At 46.5% G+C, this 17,212-nt stretch overlaps 1 protein-coding gene across 1 annotated transcript in view; it reads right to left on the bottom strand.

The window, feature by feature from the left end:
• The window catches only part of ABCC1 (ATP-binding cassette, sub-family C (CFTR/MRP), member 1), a 130,509-nt gene that overhangs the window by 82,958 nt on the left and 30,339 nt on the right, over window positions 1–17,212 (bottom strand). Inside the window, exons 7-8 of the mRNA XM_006892719.1 lie at window positions 16,863–16,924; window positions 15,144–15,275 (exon numbers count right to left, since the gene is read on the bottom strand). Coding sequence (XP_006892781.1) covers window positions 15,144–15,275; window positions 16,863–16,924 — 194 coding nt within the window. The remainder of the gene's footprint in view (window positions 1–15,143; window positions 15,276–16,862; window positions 16,925–17,212) is intronic.

A 17,212-nucleotide genomic window follows, 5' to 3' on the forward strand; every position in this document is an offset into this window, starting at 1 on the left:
ACCCATACCGATTACCCCAGTCACTGAATCAATCCACCTCATAGAGGGCCTTCCCCTCCTGCGCTGTCCCTCTACCCTCCCAAGCATGATGTCCCTCTCCAAGGGCCTGTCCCTCCTTACAACATGTCCAGAGTATGTCAGACAAAGCACCGAATCCTTGCCTCCAAGGAGCAGCCTGGTAGTATTGCAATAAATGAGTCAGGTGATTGTCCAAATTTTCTACTTCATATAAATCGTGCTTATACTAGACTGTATATGGTCTATTAAGTATGCTATTGTGTTCTGAAAGAGTTTTAATATAGAGAATTATCAAAATGTGACAGAGATGCAGAGTGTGCATACACTGTGGGGAAAACGGTGCGATGGACTTGCTCAACGTAGGCTGGCCACAATTTTTTCATTGGTATGAGAGTATCTGTGAAGCGCAGTAAAGTATCACAGCATCATCAAACCAGGTGGGCCTGTACAGGCGGCGCTCAGGAGAATGCCACCCCTCACACGGCCCAAGAAATCCAGTGCAGGTCCTATCTGAGCTGGGTCTTCTGCAGAAACTGACAAGCTGGTCTCTAAATTCAGAAGGAAGTAGAAAAGAGCCAAAATAATTTTGAAAAAGAGCAAAACGGAGGTACTCAGATTTCCCAAATTTCATAACTGACTAAAAAGCTATGGTAGTTGTTAGATATAAAAAAAGAGCACGAGGGCGCAAGGGAGAGAAATAAAGAAAGAAATTGGTCCCAAGAAACGAACAGGCCTTTATTGTGCAGTCTGAGACGAATGCATCCTTCAGTAATTAAGACAACACTATGTTACTAAAGACAGACACATAGATCAATCAAAAAAGAAAAGAGTCCAGAAATACACCCCAAGAAGGGACCAAAATCATTCAATGGGAAGAGAATAATCTTTTTAACAAATATAATAAGACCACTAGATTTCACATGGGAAAGCACTGAATTGCCCCCTACTTGACATAATACACAGAAGAAAGAAAAAAAAAATCAACTTAAAACAGATCAGAGACTCAAATGTGAAAAGCAAACTATCAAACTCTTAGATGAAAAGATGGGGGCAAACCTTTGGAACCTTGGATTTGGCAATGGACTTTTGAACATGAAGCCAAAGAATGGGCAGCAACTGTAAGAACACTTTGACCATCACCAGAATGAAATGCTTTCTGCTTCAAAGGAAATGAAAATAGAAAAGATCATGCTGTGAGGGAAAGGATTTCTGCAAGTCAAAATTCAATAAGGGACTTAGACCTCGAAGAAAAACAACGAACTCTTCAACAATGTATTGAGGTTTCTCCAGGAAGACACACAGATGGCCAATTAGCAAGTGCAAAGTTGCTGAACATTATTAGCTATCAAGGAAATACAAATCAAAACCACCAGGAGCTGCTACTTTACACACACAAGATCAGTCAGATAAGGAGGACATTGAGAACTTGAAACCTTGAACCATTTGTTGTTGTTATGTGCCCTTGAGTTGGAACCCACTTAGAGCTGGGATCCACCAGCCAGTTTCAGAGGCAGCAAAGGTGATTATCCATCTTCCCCCCCAAAGAACAGCTGGTAGATTTGAAAGACCGGCCTTTGAGCTGGCAGCCTAACTCCTTACCCACCAGGCTGAGACAACTTTAGAAAACAGGATGAGTGTTCTCAAAAAGTGAAGTAAGGAGTTACCATCTGACGTAGTGTTTCTATTCTTAAGTATGGACCCAAAAGAAATGGAAAGGCATGCCCACACGAAAATGTGTTCACAAATTTTCACGGTGGCATTATATACGACAGTCAAGAAGTGGAAACGACCCAAGACCATCAGCTGATGGATGAAGGATCATCAAAATGTGACCTTCCGACAATAGTGGAGTTATCATTTGGCCAGTAAACTATCAATGTATGACAGAGGCTGCAACATGGACCAACCTTGTAAACACAATGCTAGTGAGAAAGAAGCCAGTTTCTAAAAAGCCTCCATGATTTCATTTATATGGCATGCCCAAACCCAGAAATGTACAGAGACAGAAAGCTTAGGGCTCTAACAGAGTATGATAAGCTTACAGACATGAGGTTTCTTTCCCGGGCGATGAATGAACGAAGTTCTAAATTAGATTACAGCGATAATACACAGATAACCTAAGTATCACTGAATTGCATGGCATGTAAGTTATGACTCAACAAAGCTTCTGGAATGAAAGAAGTCCTATCTTTTGGAGGTATTCTTCTTAAAAAGCATCATTCACATCACATAATATCAGTCATTCTAATTTTATGTTAGGGCTAAAAGGGAACATAAAATATCAAACAGCGCAGGTGTTTAATCATAGCCTCACATTTTGATGGGTGGAGCGAGGGGTAAGGATAGGAAATGGCAAAGAGCTGGTGTGAAAAACAATGTAGAAGAACTTCGTTAAGTAAACCAGTATAAAATAAAAATTTTCTTTAAATTAAAAAAAAAAAATCAAACAGCTCTTTTGTTTTTTAGGGAGGCCCTGAGGTTCACAAAGGTTACAGAGCCCACCCAGAGCTTTGAGAAAACAAAATACCATCCTCTCTGGAGGTAGCCAGCCTCCCATGAACCTCAGCTCTTGGTATTTACAGCCCTGTGACATTCTCTTCTCTCTCCAAATATGGTGGAAGTAACACAGTGTTATTTTTAAGACTAAGCAAAATCCATAATGATTCCTGGGGAGGCCAGTTTCAAATCACAATCAACCCTCAATCAGGTTTCCAAGACTATAAATCTTTACAGGAGAAGTTTGCTTCCTACCCAGCTTTCTCCCAGAAGTGGCTGGGGGGGGTGGGGTGGTGTCCCAACTCCTGACCTTTCCGTTAGCAGCCCCAAAACACCGTGGCCCAGACATGCTGGACTGGCTAAGACTGTCTGACTCCCCAAGATCACTTTCCTCAGATTATTATTCAATCCTTAAGGTGAAATTAACTCCTGAGGTCACCTGTACCGGAATAACAAAGTGATTGATTAAGTAAAAAAAAGAAAAATCACTCCAAGTACCGTGCTCATGTTAAAAAACATTATGTTGTCGTGTGTCATCGAGTCGGAGCTGACCCACAGCTGATGCTCCATAAAAAACATTATATGGGGGAAAAATGCTATGATTCTTTTGTGTGGATGTACCACAATTTCTCAATCCATTCGTTAGTTGATGGCACGTGGGCTCTTTCCATTTTTGTGCTATTGTGATTAGTGCTGCTATGACCATAGATGTACATGTGTCCATTCACGCCTCAGTTCTGACTTCTTTGGAATATATTTTTAACAGTGGAATAGCTGGATCATAATAAATTTGTTTAATTATTTTTTGTGTGTGAGGGGGTGCTCATATATTATACAACACTAAGGAACAACGATTTTATAAATAACACAGGAGAGTTTAGAGGGTGTTATGTTGAGTGAAATAACTTAGTCACATAAGGACAAATACTGCATAAGACAGATATTATAAAAATAGAAGTATAACTGACAAAGGTATTAATAAATGTTCAAAAAAAGGAAGGGGAGGGCAGAAGTAGGGGCATAAAAAGGGGTAGGGGGAATAATCATCAAGATAGCAGAGGCTGCTGGTTGAAGGTGAAGGAGGAAATGAAGGAATGGAAAAGTTTCAATGAGGACCTTAAAAGATGGAGTGATGATAGATAGAGTCCAGTGATAATTATATAACATATGCATATGAATGATTGGTAGCATCATGATAGATGGTGAAGAGACTGAGATTAACAGCTTTCGTTTGCTTGGCTCCATAATCAACACTCTTGGTACCAGCAGCCAGGAAATCAAAAGAAGAATTGCATTGAGAAAGTCAGCTGTCAAGGACCTCTCCAAAGTACTCAACAACAATAATGTCAGTCTGGAGACTAAGGTGTGCCTGATCGAGGCCACAGTCTTTGCAATTACTTGCTATGCATCAAAAAGCTGGACAATGATTAGAAATGACAGAAGGAGAATTGGTATCTTTGAGCAGTGGTGCTGAAAAAAAGTATTGAATATACCAGGGACTGCTAGGAGAACAAACAGATTCATCCTAGAGAGGGTCAGACCAGGCTGCTCCTTGGAGGCAAGGATTCTGAAGCTTCATCTTACATACTTTGGACATACTGCAAGGCAGGACCAGTCCTTGGAGAGGGACGTCCTGCTTGGGAGAGGGGAGGGACATCGCAGGAGAGGAAGACCCTTGAGGAGATTAATTGATTCAGTGACGGGGTAACAGGCGTAGGTGTGTCAGAGACAATAAGATTGGCACAGCATAGAGCAGGGTTTAGGGCTGTTTTATATAGGATTACTATGAGTCTCAGGTTAATGGATGGCACATAAGAACAACAACAACATATGAATGTATAAAACACAAGGTACATGAATGAAACACAATGTATATGAATGTATGCAAACCAATAAAAAAGTGAAAATAAACACCACCAAAACACTATAGGAGACTAAATCACCTGCAATTCATATAAAACAAAGATGAGAATGTTAAGGGGAGGGGCAGGGAAAAATGAAAGGAAAGAGAAGGACTAGAATGGAAATAGTGAGAATGTTTATGCATTTTGAAAAACAGAATCAATACTACGGGGAAGTCTGTGTTGACATTATTGAACGGGAACTTAAACTGCCGTGTAAACCTTCATAAAAACTACAATAAAGCCTTAAACAACCAAGAAAGCCTCTAACACGTTGTGGCTTCCATTTTGCCCTGTTGTGGCCCAGCCCCTCTGGGTACAGCCAGCTACCACGGGATGGACACTCAGAGGTGCTCACAAAACGAGATGCCACTGACAGCCAGCCGATCGGGTGCACCAGGGAAGCAGGTCAGTCCTTCCACCTCCAAGGAGTCTTTAGATCTCTGCAGCCTGCAGGGCATCTCCATGGCCCTGACACCTTGATCCAGACCCATCCAGGTGGGTCACTTCCGGATCCCTCACCCAAATAAACGGGGTGAAGTAACAAATGCTCACTGTGTCTCAAGCTGCTGTTTGGGGGTAACACAGCAATTGAGTATAGGATGTTCCTGGTTTTCTATTCCCAAAAAATCAGCCAAACAAGCCACACCTCTGAAGTTAGTTTCTGAGCCTAATATTCACTCAAGCCTAACTTTTAAAAAATCTTTTTAATTGGTCTTCACACAGTAATTTATTTACATTGTGTTTATCATCTATAATCTACGTTGTGTTTCTTCTAATTTCTCATTTATACTGTGTTTCAATCATTCATGTATATTATATCCCATATAGTTACCACTGATCTATGCCTATTTTCAAGTCCCCATTGGCTCTTTCCTATTCTCTCATCTAAAGTTTGAGTTGTGCGGGGGTTGGGTTTTTGTTTGTTTGTTTCTTCTTGTTGTGTACTGTTAAATCAGATCCAACCGGAACAGGAGACTGACCTTCCTTCTCCAGCAGAGCATCTGGTGGATTCGAACCACACCCCTTTGGGATTGCAGCCCAGCTTCTTGCCACTAGGCCACCAGAGCTTCCTCTCCCTCATCCATTCCTCACTATGCCCACTGAACTCTGCTATCCCAGTGATTTCTACCCTGCTCCTATTTCTGACCACTTCTCCCTTTCCTTTTTCCTTTCTGGACATTTGTACACATCTTACTAGTTATCCTTTTATTTCTACGACATTGGTCTTATGCAGTATTTGTCCTCATGAGATTAAATTTGTTTACTCAGCATAATGCTCTCTAGACTCTCCCAAGTGCTGTATAGTATTCCACTGTGTGAATGTACCATAATTTCTCAATTCATTCCTTTTTCATGGACATTTGGGCTTTTTCCATATTCTTACTATTGTGAATAACACTTCTATCAACACAGGTGTACGTATCTCCATTCCTGTCTCAGTTCTCATTTTTCCTTGGGGTATACAGAAGTTCAATAGCTAGGTCATATGGGATTTTGATGTTCGGCTTTTTGAGGAAACACCAAACTGCCCTCCAGCACGTTTGTACCCTAATCCTAACAATTGCCATTTACAAAATTCTTTACAGCCTGAGTTCTATGAATGGTGCTGGTTCCAGAAGACACTGGCTTGTCACATCTCTGCTACATCTGACGACCTGGCGTTCGACCAGCCAACTACCGTCTCCCAGCATGCCCTAGCTCTCTCTTCTACTCCCATCCCTAAGTACGGGGCCCTGGACAAAACTGGGTTATCCCCATACTTGTCCTCTGTGTTCCCTTCCCCAAGAAAAGACCAGAAACGTGGGAATCATCCTGTCCTTCACGGACCACTCTCAGGTCCACTCGTTTACCCCGTTTGTCTCACTCCCAGGCTGCACGTAATTTGTCTATTTCTCTCCATCTCCAGATCCCACCTGGCAAAGCCAAGTGACCATCATGGTGCTTCCTCATTCGTCTCCCACTTCCTTCCGCCCTTGCCCCTCAACAATCTACCCCTCGCCTGGCACCCGGACAGACCACCTACAAGAAGCATCACCCTGCTACTCCACTGATGGCTCCCCGTTGTCTCTCAAGCAGCGAAATGTAGGGAACCTCCCAATCTTCTAGTTGCTGTTGTGTGCCTTTGAGTCAGAACTGACCCACAGTCGACCTTTGTTGTGTGCCTCTGAGTCAGAACTGACCCACAGTCGACCTTTGTTGTGTGCCTGAGTCAGAACTGACCCACAGTCGACCCTGCATCAGGTTTTCAGAGGCTGTAAATAGCACAGGAGAAGACTGCCCATCATTCTCCCATGGAGCAGCTGGTGGACTCATACCGCATCTGTACACTTCTTACAAAACCCAACCCATTTGCTTGTGTGTTGGCAGCACAACTCCTGATCACTAGGACACCAGATGCCTCTGTCATCCTGCTGTTGTTATGTGCCACTAAGTTGCCTGTGACTCATGGTGACCCTATGTACAATAGCTCTGACCTCTGCTCTATCCTGAGGCAATCTCACTGTCTCGGACACACCTATCCCCAATTACTGTGTCAATCTATCTCATCTGGGGTCTTCCTCTCCTGTGCTGTCCCTCCACCCTTCCAAACATGATGTCCTTCTCTAAGGACTGGTCCCTCCTTGCCACATGCCCAAAGCATATGAGATGGATCTTTAAAACCCTTGCCTCCGAGGAGCAGCCTGGTTTCACCCTCTACAGGTCAAATCTGTTTGTTCTCTTGGTAGTCCATGGTATTTTCAAGGTTCTTCTCCAGTACAACTCAAAGGCATCGATGATTCTTCTATCATCCGTAGTGATGATCCAGCTCTCTGATGCGTGCACATAACTGTGAAGATCATGGCTTGGTTCAGATGCACCTTAGTCTCTACACTGACATCATCACTCCTCAGCAATCTAAAGAGGTCACTAACAGCAGATTTTTCCCAATGAAATTCATCTTTTGATTTCCTAGCTGTTCACACCAAGAGTTTTGATTGCCAAGCCAAGTAAGCTGAAGCTGTTAACAATCTCAATCTCCTCACCATCTACCATGATGCTGGCAATTGGCCCAGTGGTGAGACTCTTCATTTTCTTGATATTAAACTTCAAGCCATACCTGCTAGGGGGAAGCTATACCAAATAACAAATAACCACAAACGCTGTGACTTAAAAAAAACCACATGAATCTAGTCTCTTATAGTCCTGAAGGTTGGAAGTCTAAAACGGGGTCACAGAGCTGTACTTCTTCTAGAACTGCAGGTGTAAACACGTTGCCTTAGCTCTTCCGTCTCTGGGAGGGTGCCTACATTCCTTGGCTGGCCGCCCCCACCTCCATCTCCAACGTCAGAGGCCTTGCATCTTATCTTCTCTAATGCCCTGCTGCTCTCTTATAATAATGACCCTTGTGGTTCCATCAGAGTCATCCTGATGTTCCAGGACCACCACCTCCCCTCAAAGTCCTTCACTTGCTACTTCGGCAACACCCTCTTTGCCTCACTAGGTAGCATGGCTGCAGACTCCAAGGGTCAGGATGTGGACGTCTTTGAGGGCCGCTATTCACAGAGGATTATTCATTATCCCACAGAGGATTATTTCTTGTTTTTCATCTGCTCATGTTACCTATTTCCTCGGGAGCCGGTGTCCGGCTGGCTGGGTTCTGGGGTGCAATTTCTTTTAACCTACATATGCTTTCTTGGCAAGGAGGAGGGTGACCCAAGCAGAGAGGAAGGGAGGGGTTCCTCAGCAGTGGCCTGGCCCGGAGCTCTTCAAATAGGCGGTCCCAGGCAGGCAGGCAGGCAGGCCAGCAGAGTGGAAGAGGTCAGCCCTGGGCAGCAGAGAACACGGAAGTTAGATTGAGACTAAGTTGGAAAAGAACACTGCCCAGCCAGCAAGAAGCCTAAAAGGAGCTTCTGGTGGAAAGAAGCAGCTTGCAGGCAATCCAGACAGGGAAGGCCTGACTGAGTCAGGGAAGCTCTGTCCGGGTCAGGCAATAGACTAGGTAGCAAAGAGGAGACTTGCTGGCTGGTTCCCCTTCAGTGTGCACAAAGGGGTATAATGGGTAAGGAGTTGCACTGCCAACACAAAAGTACATCTTTCGAATCCACCAGATACTCTGAGAAAGATGGGCAATCGCCTCCCCTTCAGTTTACTGCTCTTGAAAACCATTTGTGGGTCAGCCAATGCTGATAGCACGTAACAGCAGCAACAAACAAAACAAGTCTTAGTTCAATAAACTAGAAATCTTTTGGCTGCATTCTGAGCACATGAAATGGAATACTGTATCTAATCTATCCCAGCAGGGCAGGTCTGCTCTGCACTTACAGGGCATGCGCTGCATAAACTTACTGCATGCGTTCACCCTGCTTACAGCCAATAATAAAACAGCAGGTCTGCAAGCCGCAGGTGGGAGTGGCCAGAAAACAGGAGCCCCTCCACAGCAGCACAGCCCAGCTTTAAACTGCTGTCTTTATAACACGAATGACTCAAGATAGCTCTTCCTGCTTTTAGTCTCTTTGGTGGTTTTTGTTTGGGGTTTGTTGTTTTGGTTCGGTTTTTTTCTTTTAATGCTTTTTGTTCCTCAAAATCTACGGTTCCCAAAGGTGATTGTTTAGTAAGCTCACATTCGTGGGTTGCCAACAAGAATGGAACAGGAACACTTGATGTTGTGTGATGCACCAGACAGTCCTGGATGAAGAAGAAATGTCCCACCAGACATCCAAGAAGGTGAAAAGTCATTTTAGAACTCCTGAGTGGCCTAAGCTGTTTGAAACTGGCTGTAAACCTCAAGGTTAGCTATTCAAATATACCTAGAACGCACTGCGGAAGAAAGATCTGGCAACCCCGTAACCTTGAGTCAGAAATAACTCAACAAGTGGTTGTTTTCCTCATGTTTTTCTGGTTAAGTTCAAGGAGCTCAGGTGGAATGGCTTCTAGAACTGTGCTGCCAATCCAAAGGTCTCTCTTTAGTGGTTCAAATCCACCAGTGGGAAGTCTCATCCCATGCAATAAATAGCCTCTGGAGCGCCAGCTATGAGTTGGTTCCAACTTGAGGGCTGTGAGTTTTCTTTGGTTACATTTGGACCCTTAATGCCGTCTTCAAACATAAAGCCCTACGCACCATGTAACGTTTGTCAACTTTAGACAGGCCCTGGATGTTTCAGAACTGCTAACTGCTGGGCAAGTTGAGGGGAGAACTTATTTTGTTTGGAAATCTGCCAAGCATGGGTATCACTTGGTAAAAACCCGCCAAACCCCTGTTCTTCAATGGCAGTGGTGCTTCCATTAGTGTAACCAATAGGACACACAGCCTGGGTCCATCGGGGCTTGGGGCATCCTCCTCACGTGATTCTTCATTTAGGGACGATGAGTGCTGGGGTCTCCCCTCTACATTTCTGCTGACGTCTGAACACTTACACAGTACAGCGCTCGCCATTTATCAGTTAATGCTCGCCACGCATAAAGTCTGCATCTGTGAACTTTCCTTGCTTGCTAAAATCTGTAATCCCAACTTCTCAGAGCTTTCAAAGTCATTCGAGGACAAGCAGAGGGTGGTGAAAATGTGAGCGACACACGTTCACAGCTGGGATAAAACCAGGCGATGATCCGCTTTCTGGGTTCGGCTCCCTTGTTATAAACAAGCGTCTTTTCAACAGTCTCTTTGCGGCTATTGTTCTCGGCCACTGAAGTAATCCAACTCGTGGCAACGCCACCAGGGTGGAAAAGGAACTGTTGTCCGGTCCTGGGTGACTGACCCTCTGTGATCAACTGTGGATGCGGACCTTGTGTCTCCTAGAGGCTTCACCGGCTGATTTCAGGTCGACTGCCAGGCATTTCTTCCTGCTTCAGCTTGGTCTGTAGGATCTGCTGAGACCTGTTCAGCCTTCACAGCAGCACACGAGCCCCTATGGACTGACAGGCAGTGGCTACAGTTTGTTTGTGCCATGTTTGTTACGTCTGGGCTTTTCATTTTCTGTGTATGAGTTTGCAGTTTAAAAAATGACGCCCGAGGACAATGCTGAAGGGCTGTTAACTGCTTTTTCCAACAAAACAGGAAGACTGTGCAGTACTTTATGGGAAAATGCAGGTGTTAAAGAAAAGAAGATAATATGTATGTTAGAAAGCTTATGAGAACATGAGTGATAGTGCTGATGGCCACGTGTGTTGTTCTGTGCTGTCGACTTGGAACCAACGCAAAGCTGAACCTCCATCCGTTTTTCAGAGGCTGTAAATCACAGAGATTACTCATTAATCTCCTCTGGAGGATCTGCCTGCAAGTTGGGAGCATAACTGCTTGTCTTGAGGCCATGAGAGCTCCCTGCTGACTAGGAAGTTCAATGTTATTAGGTTAATAGGGTTTATTAAATATCTTTCAACAGAAACACATGAGAACAAGATTACTTATTGATTGGTTAATGAAATCATGATGACCTAACCCTATATGCATTCTGCTATACATAAGGTGCGCCTGATGCGAGCCATGCTCTTGGCAATTACTTGCAAGGCATCAGAGAGCCAGACAATGACTCAGGGTGATAGAGTAATAATAGATGCCTTTGAATTTTGGGGCTGGAGAAGAGTGATGAACATACCATGCACTGCTAAGGGAACAAAGAGGTCTGTCCGGGAGAGGGTGAAACCAAGCTGCTCCTTAGAGGCAAGGATTTTTGAAGCTGTGTCGTGCACTTACTTTGGACGAGTGGCCAGGTGGCACCAGTTCTTAGAGAAGGACATCATCCTTGGGGAAAGGTGAAGGGACAGCATGAGAGAGGGAGACCCTGGATGAGACGGACTGATTGAGTGACTGAGGTAATGGGGGTAGGTGTGTCAGAGATAATGAAATTGGCTCAAAATAGAGTTCAGAAGGCGCGCAGTTCGAATCCACCAGATGCTCTGCTGGATAAGGAGGGGCAATCTCCTCCTGTGCCAGTCGGATCCAGATTGACAGTACACAATAAGAAAGAAAATAAAAGAGGGGAAAAAAGAGTTCAGAGCTGTTATCCATAAGGTCATTAGGAGTCGTAAGCGACTCAACAGCGCATCATAGCAACAACTCTATGCTTCCCCAGAGTTATCTTTTAAAAGTCATTAATTTGACATTCCTGGTATCTTTCTTAAACTAAAATACCACAAACGCTGAGACCCAACTCTACTGTCTTTCAGTTCTCCAAGTCTAGTTAAAGTATTATAGTAGTATCTTTTAAATTTCATATGCTGGTAGACAGTTTATGTTAAAATATTTCCTGTTGTTGTTTTTGTTGTGTATCATCAATGCATAGCTGATCTTCCAGTAACTTTTCAGAGGCAGGAAATCAAAGGGGAGGAGATTATCTTCTCCCTCAAAGCAGCTGGTGGATTTGAACTATGTACCTTTGGGTTAGCACCACAACTCCTTACCACTATGCAGAGTATAAAGGTTTGTTGTTACGTGCCGTGAAGTCCCCTGCGACTCATGGAGACCTTATGTACAATAGCTCTGAATCCCGCTCTATCCTGAGCCAACCTCACCATCTCCGACACACCTACCCCCATTACTCTAGTCACTGAGTCGATCCATCTCATTGAGGGTCTTCCCCTCCTGTGACGTTCCTCCTCTCTCAAGCATGACGTCCCTCTCCAAGGACTGGTCACTTCTTGCAACATGTCCAAAGAATGTCAGATGGAGTTTCAGAATCTTTACCTCCAGAGAGCAGCCTGGTTTTATCCTCTCCAGGACGAACCTGTTTGTCCTCTTAACACTCCATGGTATATTCAATACACTTTTCCAGCACCACAGCTCAAAGGCATTAATTTTTCTTCTATTATCCCGTCACTGTTCAGCTTCTGATGCATAGTATGTAATTGTGAAAATCATGGCCTGGAACAGGCACCCTTTAGTCTCAAGACTGACACTGTTGCTCTTCAGTACTCTCAAGAGGTCCCTGACAGCAGGCTTTACCAATGCAAATTCATCTTTTAATTTCCTGGCTGCTGGTACCAAGAGTGTTGATTGTGGGGCCAAGCAAACTAAGGCTGTTAACAATCTCAATCTCTTCACCATCCATCACGATACTGCTAAAGGTAGTACTACAAAATCTTTGCTTGAAAGGTGCAACGGGATTTAAAGGCTGAGAGCCACTGGGCTTTAAAACCCAAGGGAGGCAGCTCAGCTGTGGCTTTTGTGTTGCTCTGAGTGAGAAGCTAGAAGGGCTGAGGCCTGAGGCCCATGGTCAGGCTTCGTCCTCTTAGGCCTCGTCCAGCAGAGTCCTTCCTCTGGCCTTTGAGGCAACAGGTCCAGTTCTAGCTCTAGGACACTGTGGTGAGTCCTTGTGCGGGGCCCCAAGCCCCCCACCCCCAGTTGACAGAAGAGAAGCAGTACCCCTCGAGCCTGAGGTAAGAAGGCAGCAGCCGCCTTGGGTGGGCAGCCCCCTGCTGGCTCTCCCAGACAGGACCGAAGCACACAGCCTCATGCTGCACCCAGCTGAACAAACACCATGCAAATGACTGATGGCTGCCTGGGTTTTACTCAGGGCAACGGTCAAGTTTATCAGGTGCCACGCAGCTCCCTGCATTCTCAGAAAACCCTCTGAGGGCAGCTAAGAAGAGAACGGGGCCTGGAGACTTCACAGAGCTTACTGCAGACAGGCAGTCGCCACAGCCCCCACACTGGTCTCCTCACTTCCGCTCCTGTCTCTGCATCTACCCTTCCTAGGGCAGCCCAAGTGGCCCTCGGCAAAACACAGCCCAGCCACACACTGCCTTCTCACGCTCCAGAGAACCCCCCGCAAGCATTTCTCTTTCTTTACCTCCATCCATTCTCTTACTCAGAATTCAACTACACCTTGCAATGTGGGTGCTTCAACCCTACCAGAGGAGTCTCAGGAACATAGGTGATGGTGACTTGCTTCTGAAAGGTCACAGCCCTTGAGACTCCTACGAAGTGTGGATGCATCTGACACAGAGAGAGGGTCACCCCGAGTCAGGGTCAATTCGACAGCAACTAACAAGACTCTCGCCGTGGCTCACTCCAATCAAGCCACGTCGGCCCCGTTCGTGCTGCAGGAGTTCTCCAAATGCTTCCTCCTGCATTCACGGTTCCCCTCGTCTTCCCGCGGCTGTGTTAATGGTTCATTTCAGATCTGCTCACATGTTGTTTTCCCAGAGTGGCCCTCCCTGGGCACAAAAAGCTCCTTCAATCGCCCTCTCCTCATCTCTTCATTTTAATGCCACCACAGCACTTCTCACTCCCCGAACTTTCTCGTGGTGGTGTGTGTTCAACGCTCCAGTGGCCCATCTCCTATCCAGTGCAACAGAACAAAGAGGCTGGCAGTTTGGTTCCAATCTCTCTGTTCCTCCTCTGAGGTCCAGGCAGCGCCTGGCACCTAGGAAGCAGCCAGCTGCCTGGTGACCTCCAGAGAGCTGGAAGGTGTGTATCGTGTGGGAAGAGGACAGAGCCCATGCCAGCAGCCGGGCTTGGGTAATAATGGATGGTGAAATCCAAGATGAAATCGCCCCCACTTACGCATCTGTCACAGGCTGGGCTGCAGGGCAGCAGGAACCTGCCCCACCTGCCAAGGACTTCTAAGTGGTTCATATCCACACAAGCCCCTCACCATTCTCAGCACAGAGGCCCGGCTCTAGCTGCCTTCCACAAGACATTCTCCTCCTAACACAGCCATGCCCAGCGGTCACCAAGCCCTCAAGCCAACAGGATGGTGTCCCAAATCCCCACCCACGGCCTTGGCTTCACATCCCCGGTGGGGTGATCAGTGTGCAGCTCAAACCACACCGCAGTGAGGCAAAGGTTAAGCCCTGCTGATTTGCTCACATAAAGATGTCAGCCAAGAAAACCCTACGGAGCAGCTATATTCTGGGGTACATTCAGGGTTACCTCGGAAGCCACTCTGGCAGCAACCAGTTTTGGTGTTTCCTTTTTTGCCTGGCTGGACTTTTACTATGTCCTCTGAGTGTTCCTACAATGGAGTCCTGAGGAATCAGACCTCTGTCTGGGGTTTTGCTTCTGGCAAATCCAATTAATCAAAGGTACAGGGCAGGGCCTATCAGCACCCAGCTCCAGGACTAACAGGCCTGCCCTGTGGCAAGTGGTAAATACAAATAAGCTTTTCCACCATGACCACGTCCAAGGTCACGCCTCATCTCACATCCAAGCGTCCCTGGAACCAGGACACATCTCGAGTCAGTAACACATTCTTGTTTACCTGACGGCATTGAGCTTTCTTACTGGCAAATAAAATAAGGATACTGTGTGAAAGATATAGCATCTTAGAGGCAACTCCCTGTGATCTGTGCAGGGAAGGCCTTGACTGACTCCCCTTAGAAGATGTGGATGCAGCCAGCACAGTCGAAACTAGTCTGTGACTAAGAACCTTTTGAAGTGAAGAGCTGGGCATTTGACGTCCATCCTGCTCTCTTACCTTGAGACTGCAGAAACACACAGGGTGCCCGATGCTCACAGAGAAAGAGGGGCAGAGGCAATGAGGCTGACCAGAGTGAGCGTTGTGGCAAACAGAAACCAGCACCGCTCAACTGCTCAATGGGGGTGGCTTCTCTCTTTTCTGCCCAAATCACCCTAAGTGTAGGGAACAATCAACCCCATTTTACAGATGAGGAAACTGACTTGGAGAAGTGCAGTGACCTTTCAAGATGACAAAGCCACTAGGGTGTGACCATGCCCCTCGGTACTGACCACCACTCAGGGGAGAGGAGCACCCAGGCTCCTCAGAGGCGGACGAACAGATGGACACTCACTTTCTCGACTTGGCACACTCCTTCTTCCAGTTCTTCACCAAAACAGGCACCACCTGTTCAGATGTGTCCTCCCTGTTTAGAGACCAGAGGTCCGAGCTCTCAAGCGGGTGGCGGTAGCCCTGGACCATCATCCTGCAGCCGAGGCACAAGGGGAGGAAGGGAGGAAGAGAGTGAGTATGGGCGGAAGAGGAGGATGGCATATCCAACCCGCCGGCCGTCATCCGAGGCTCCTGTGAACCATATGAATGGACTTTCCATTCCAAACAAACCACTGTCATCTAATTGCTTCCAACTAGCAACCCCAGGGAGCTCTGTGGGCTTGGGGATAAGGAACTGTGCTGTCAATCCAAAGGTACGCAGTTTGAACCCACGAGCTGTTTGCAGGAAAAAAAGATGGGGAAGCTCCTCCCATGCGATTTACAGCCTCTGAAAACCCGCTGGAGGGTCAGCTGTGAGTCGGTTCTGACTCAATGGCACTTAACAACAGCATCAGCAATGCTACAGGACAGAGCAGAATTGTCCACAGGGATCCCAAGGCTGTCATCTCTATTGATCCAGACTGTCACATCTTTCTCCATGGAGTTCATTGTGGGTGGATTTGAACTGGCAACCTTGCAGTCAGCATTCCAGCTCTTAAACACTGCTCCACCGGAGCTCCCTGGGTGGACATTCTCTGTCTCTCATGACCGTTGAGTTGAAGTTGACAGAGTGACCCTGTAGGACAGAGTAGAGCTGCCCCATTAGGTCTCCAGCACTTTTCAGAGGAGCTCAGGTGGTGCAGCAGTTAAGTGCTTGGCTGCTAACTGAAAGACCTGTACTTCGAACTCACCGGCCACTGTGCCTGAGAAAGAAGTGGCCAGCTGCTTCCATGAAGCCCTTGGGAACCCCGTGAGGCAGTTCTGATCTGCCATGCAGGACTGTGAGGTGTCAGGCCCAGTCTGAGTCCTGATTTCTAAATCAATGGGCTGAACGAAGCAATCTTCACAGAAGCACATATTTCTCCCTTGGAGCAGCTGGGGGATTCAAACTACCACCTTTTGGCTAGCAGTCACCAGGATCCTTCTAAGAGAAAAAAGAAGGATTCCAATAATATCCAGCAAGATTCTTACAGTGGAGAGGAAAAGGATGTTGAAGAAGAAGAAAAAAAAGAAAAGGAGAAGGAAGTGTGTCACAATGTTGACAGCGTTTGCCCTGGGGTTTGAGCTGATGCTGATCTATGCGAGTTTTCCTTGTCCGTGTTCCCTGTGTGTGCATGTGGGATTTTTTCCAAACTAGGGAGTGGGATGGGTGTGTGTGTGTGTGTGTGTGTGTGTGTGTGTGTGTGTAACAATGCTAACAGTAAAATATTCCCTCTCATACCAAAAATTGTGCTGGCAATCCAGAGGCATGAAGCCAACCGTTGCTTTGTGGGAGAAAGATGGGCACTCTCCTCTCATGTGATTTACTGCCTCTGAAAACCCGCTGAAGGGTCCGCTGTGAGGCGGTTCCAACTGGAGCGTACACCACCACCACCACATCCAAAAAAAATTACCAACCCAGGTCAAGCTGTCAAGAGAGCTCTCAAGGAGCTCTGGTGGCCTAGTGGCAAGAAGCTGTGCTGCAACCCTAGAGAGCTCTCAAAGCCTTTATGCTCCCGCTGCAGGGGACAGCGTCAGTGACTTGAAGCTCAGCACAAAAGGGTGACAGAGGGAGATGGTGGGGAGCTGAGGGGGGCCTTACCCTGTGATCCACCAGAAGGTGATCCTCGAAAGGAAGGAGGCGCCAGCTTCCGGACAAGGATTCTGGAGGAGAGAAAGCAGGAAGAGAGAAATGAAGGATTCAACTTCCCATTTTAGCCGAAGCTCTTTAGGGACAACGAGCAGTGCCTTCCTAAGAAGTGAACAATGTGCCTGGCTCTGTTCTGAGCCCTTTCTGGGGGTTTACTCCTCAAAGCTGCTCCAGCAGGACCAGATGCCAGGGAGTCAGTTCCAGCTCACAGTGTCAGAACAGAACTCCTCTCGACAGAGAGCTTTCAATGGCTCCTTTTCCAGAAGTAGGTTGCCAAGCCTCTCCTCTGGGGCACCTCTGGG

The sequence above is a fragment of the Elephantulus edwardii genome, unplaced genomic scaffold, assembly GCF_000299155.1.
Source record: "Elephantulus edwardii isolate Elephantulus edwardi_28Jun2011 unplaced genomic scaffold, EleEdw1.0 scaffold00117, whole genome shotgun sequence".
In the NCBI taxonomy this organism is placed as follows: domain Eukaryota; kingdom Metazoa; phylum Chordata; class Mammalia; order Macroscelidea; family Macroscelididae; genus Elephantulus; species Elephantulus edwardii.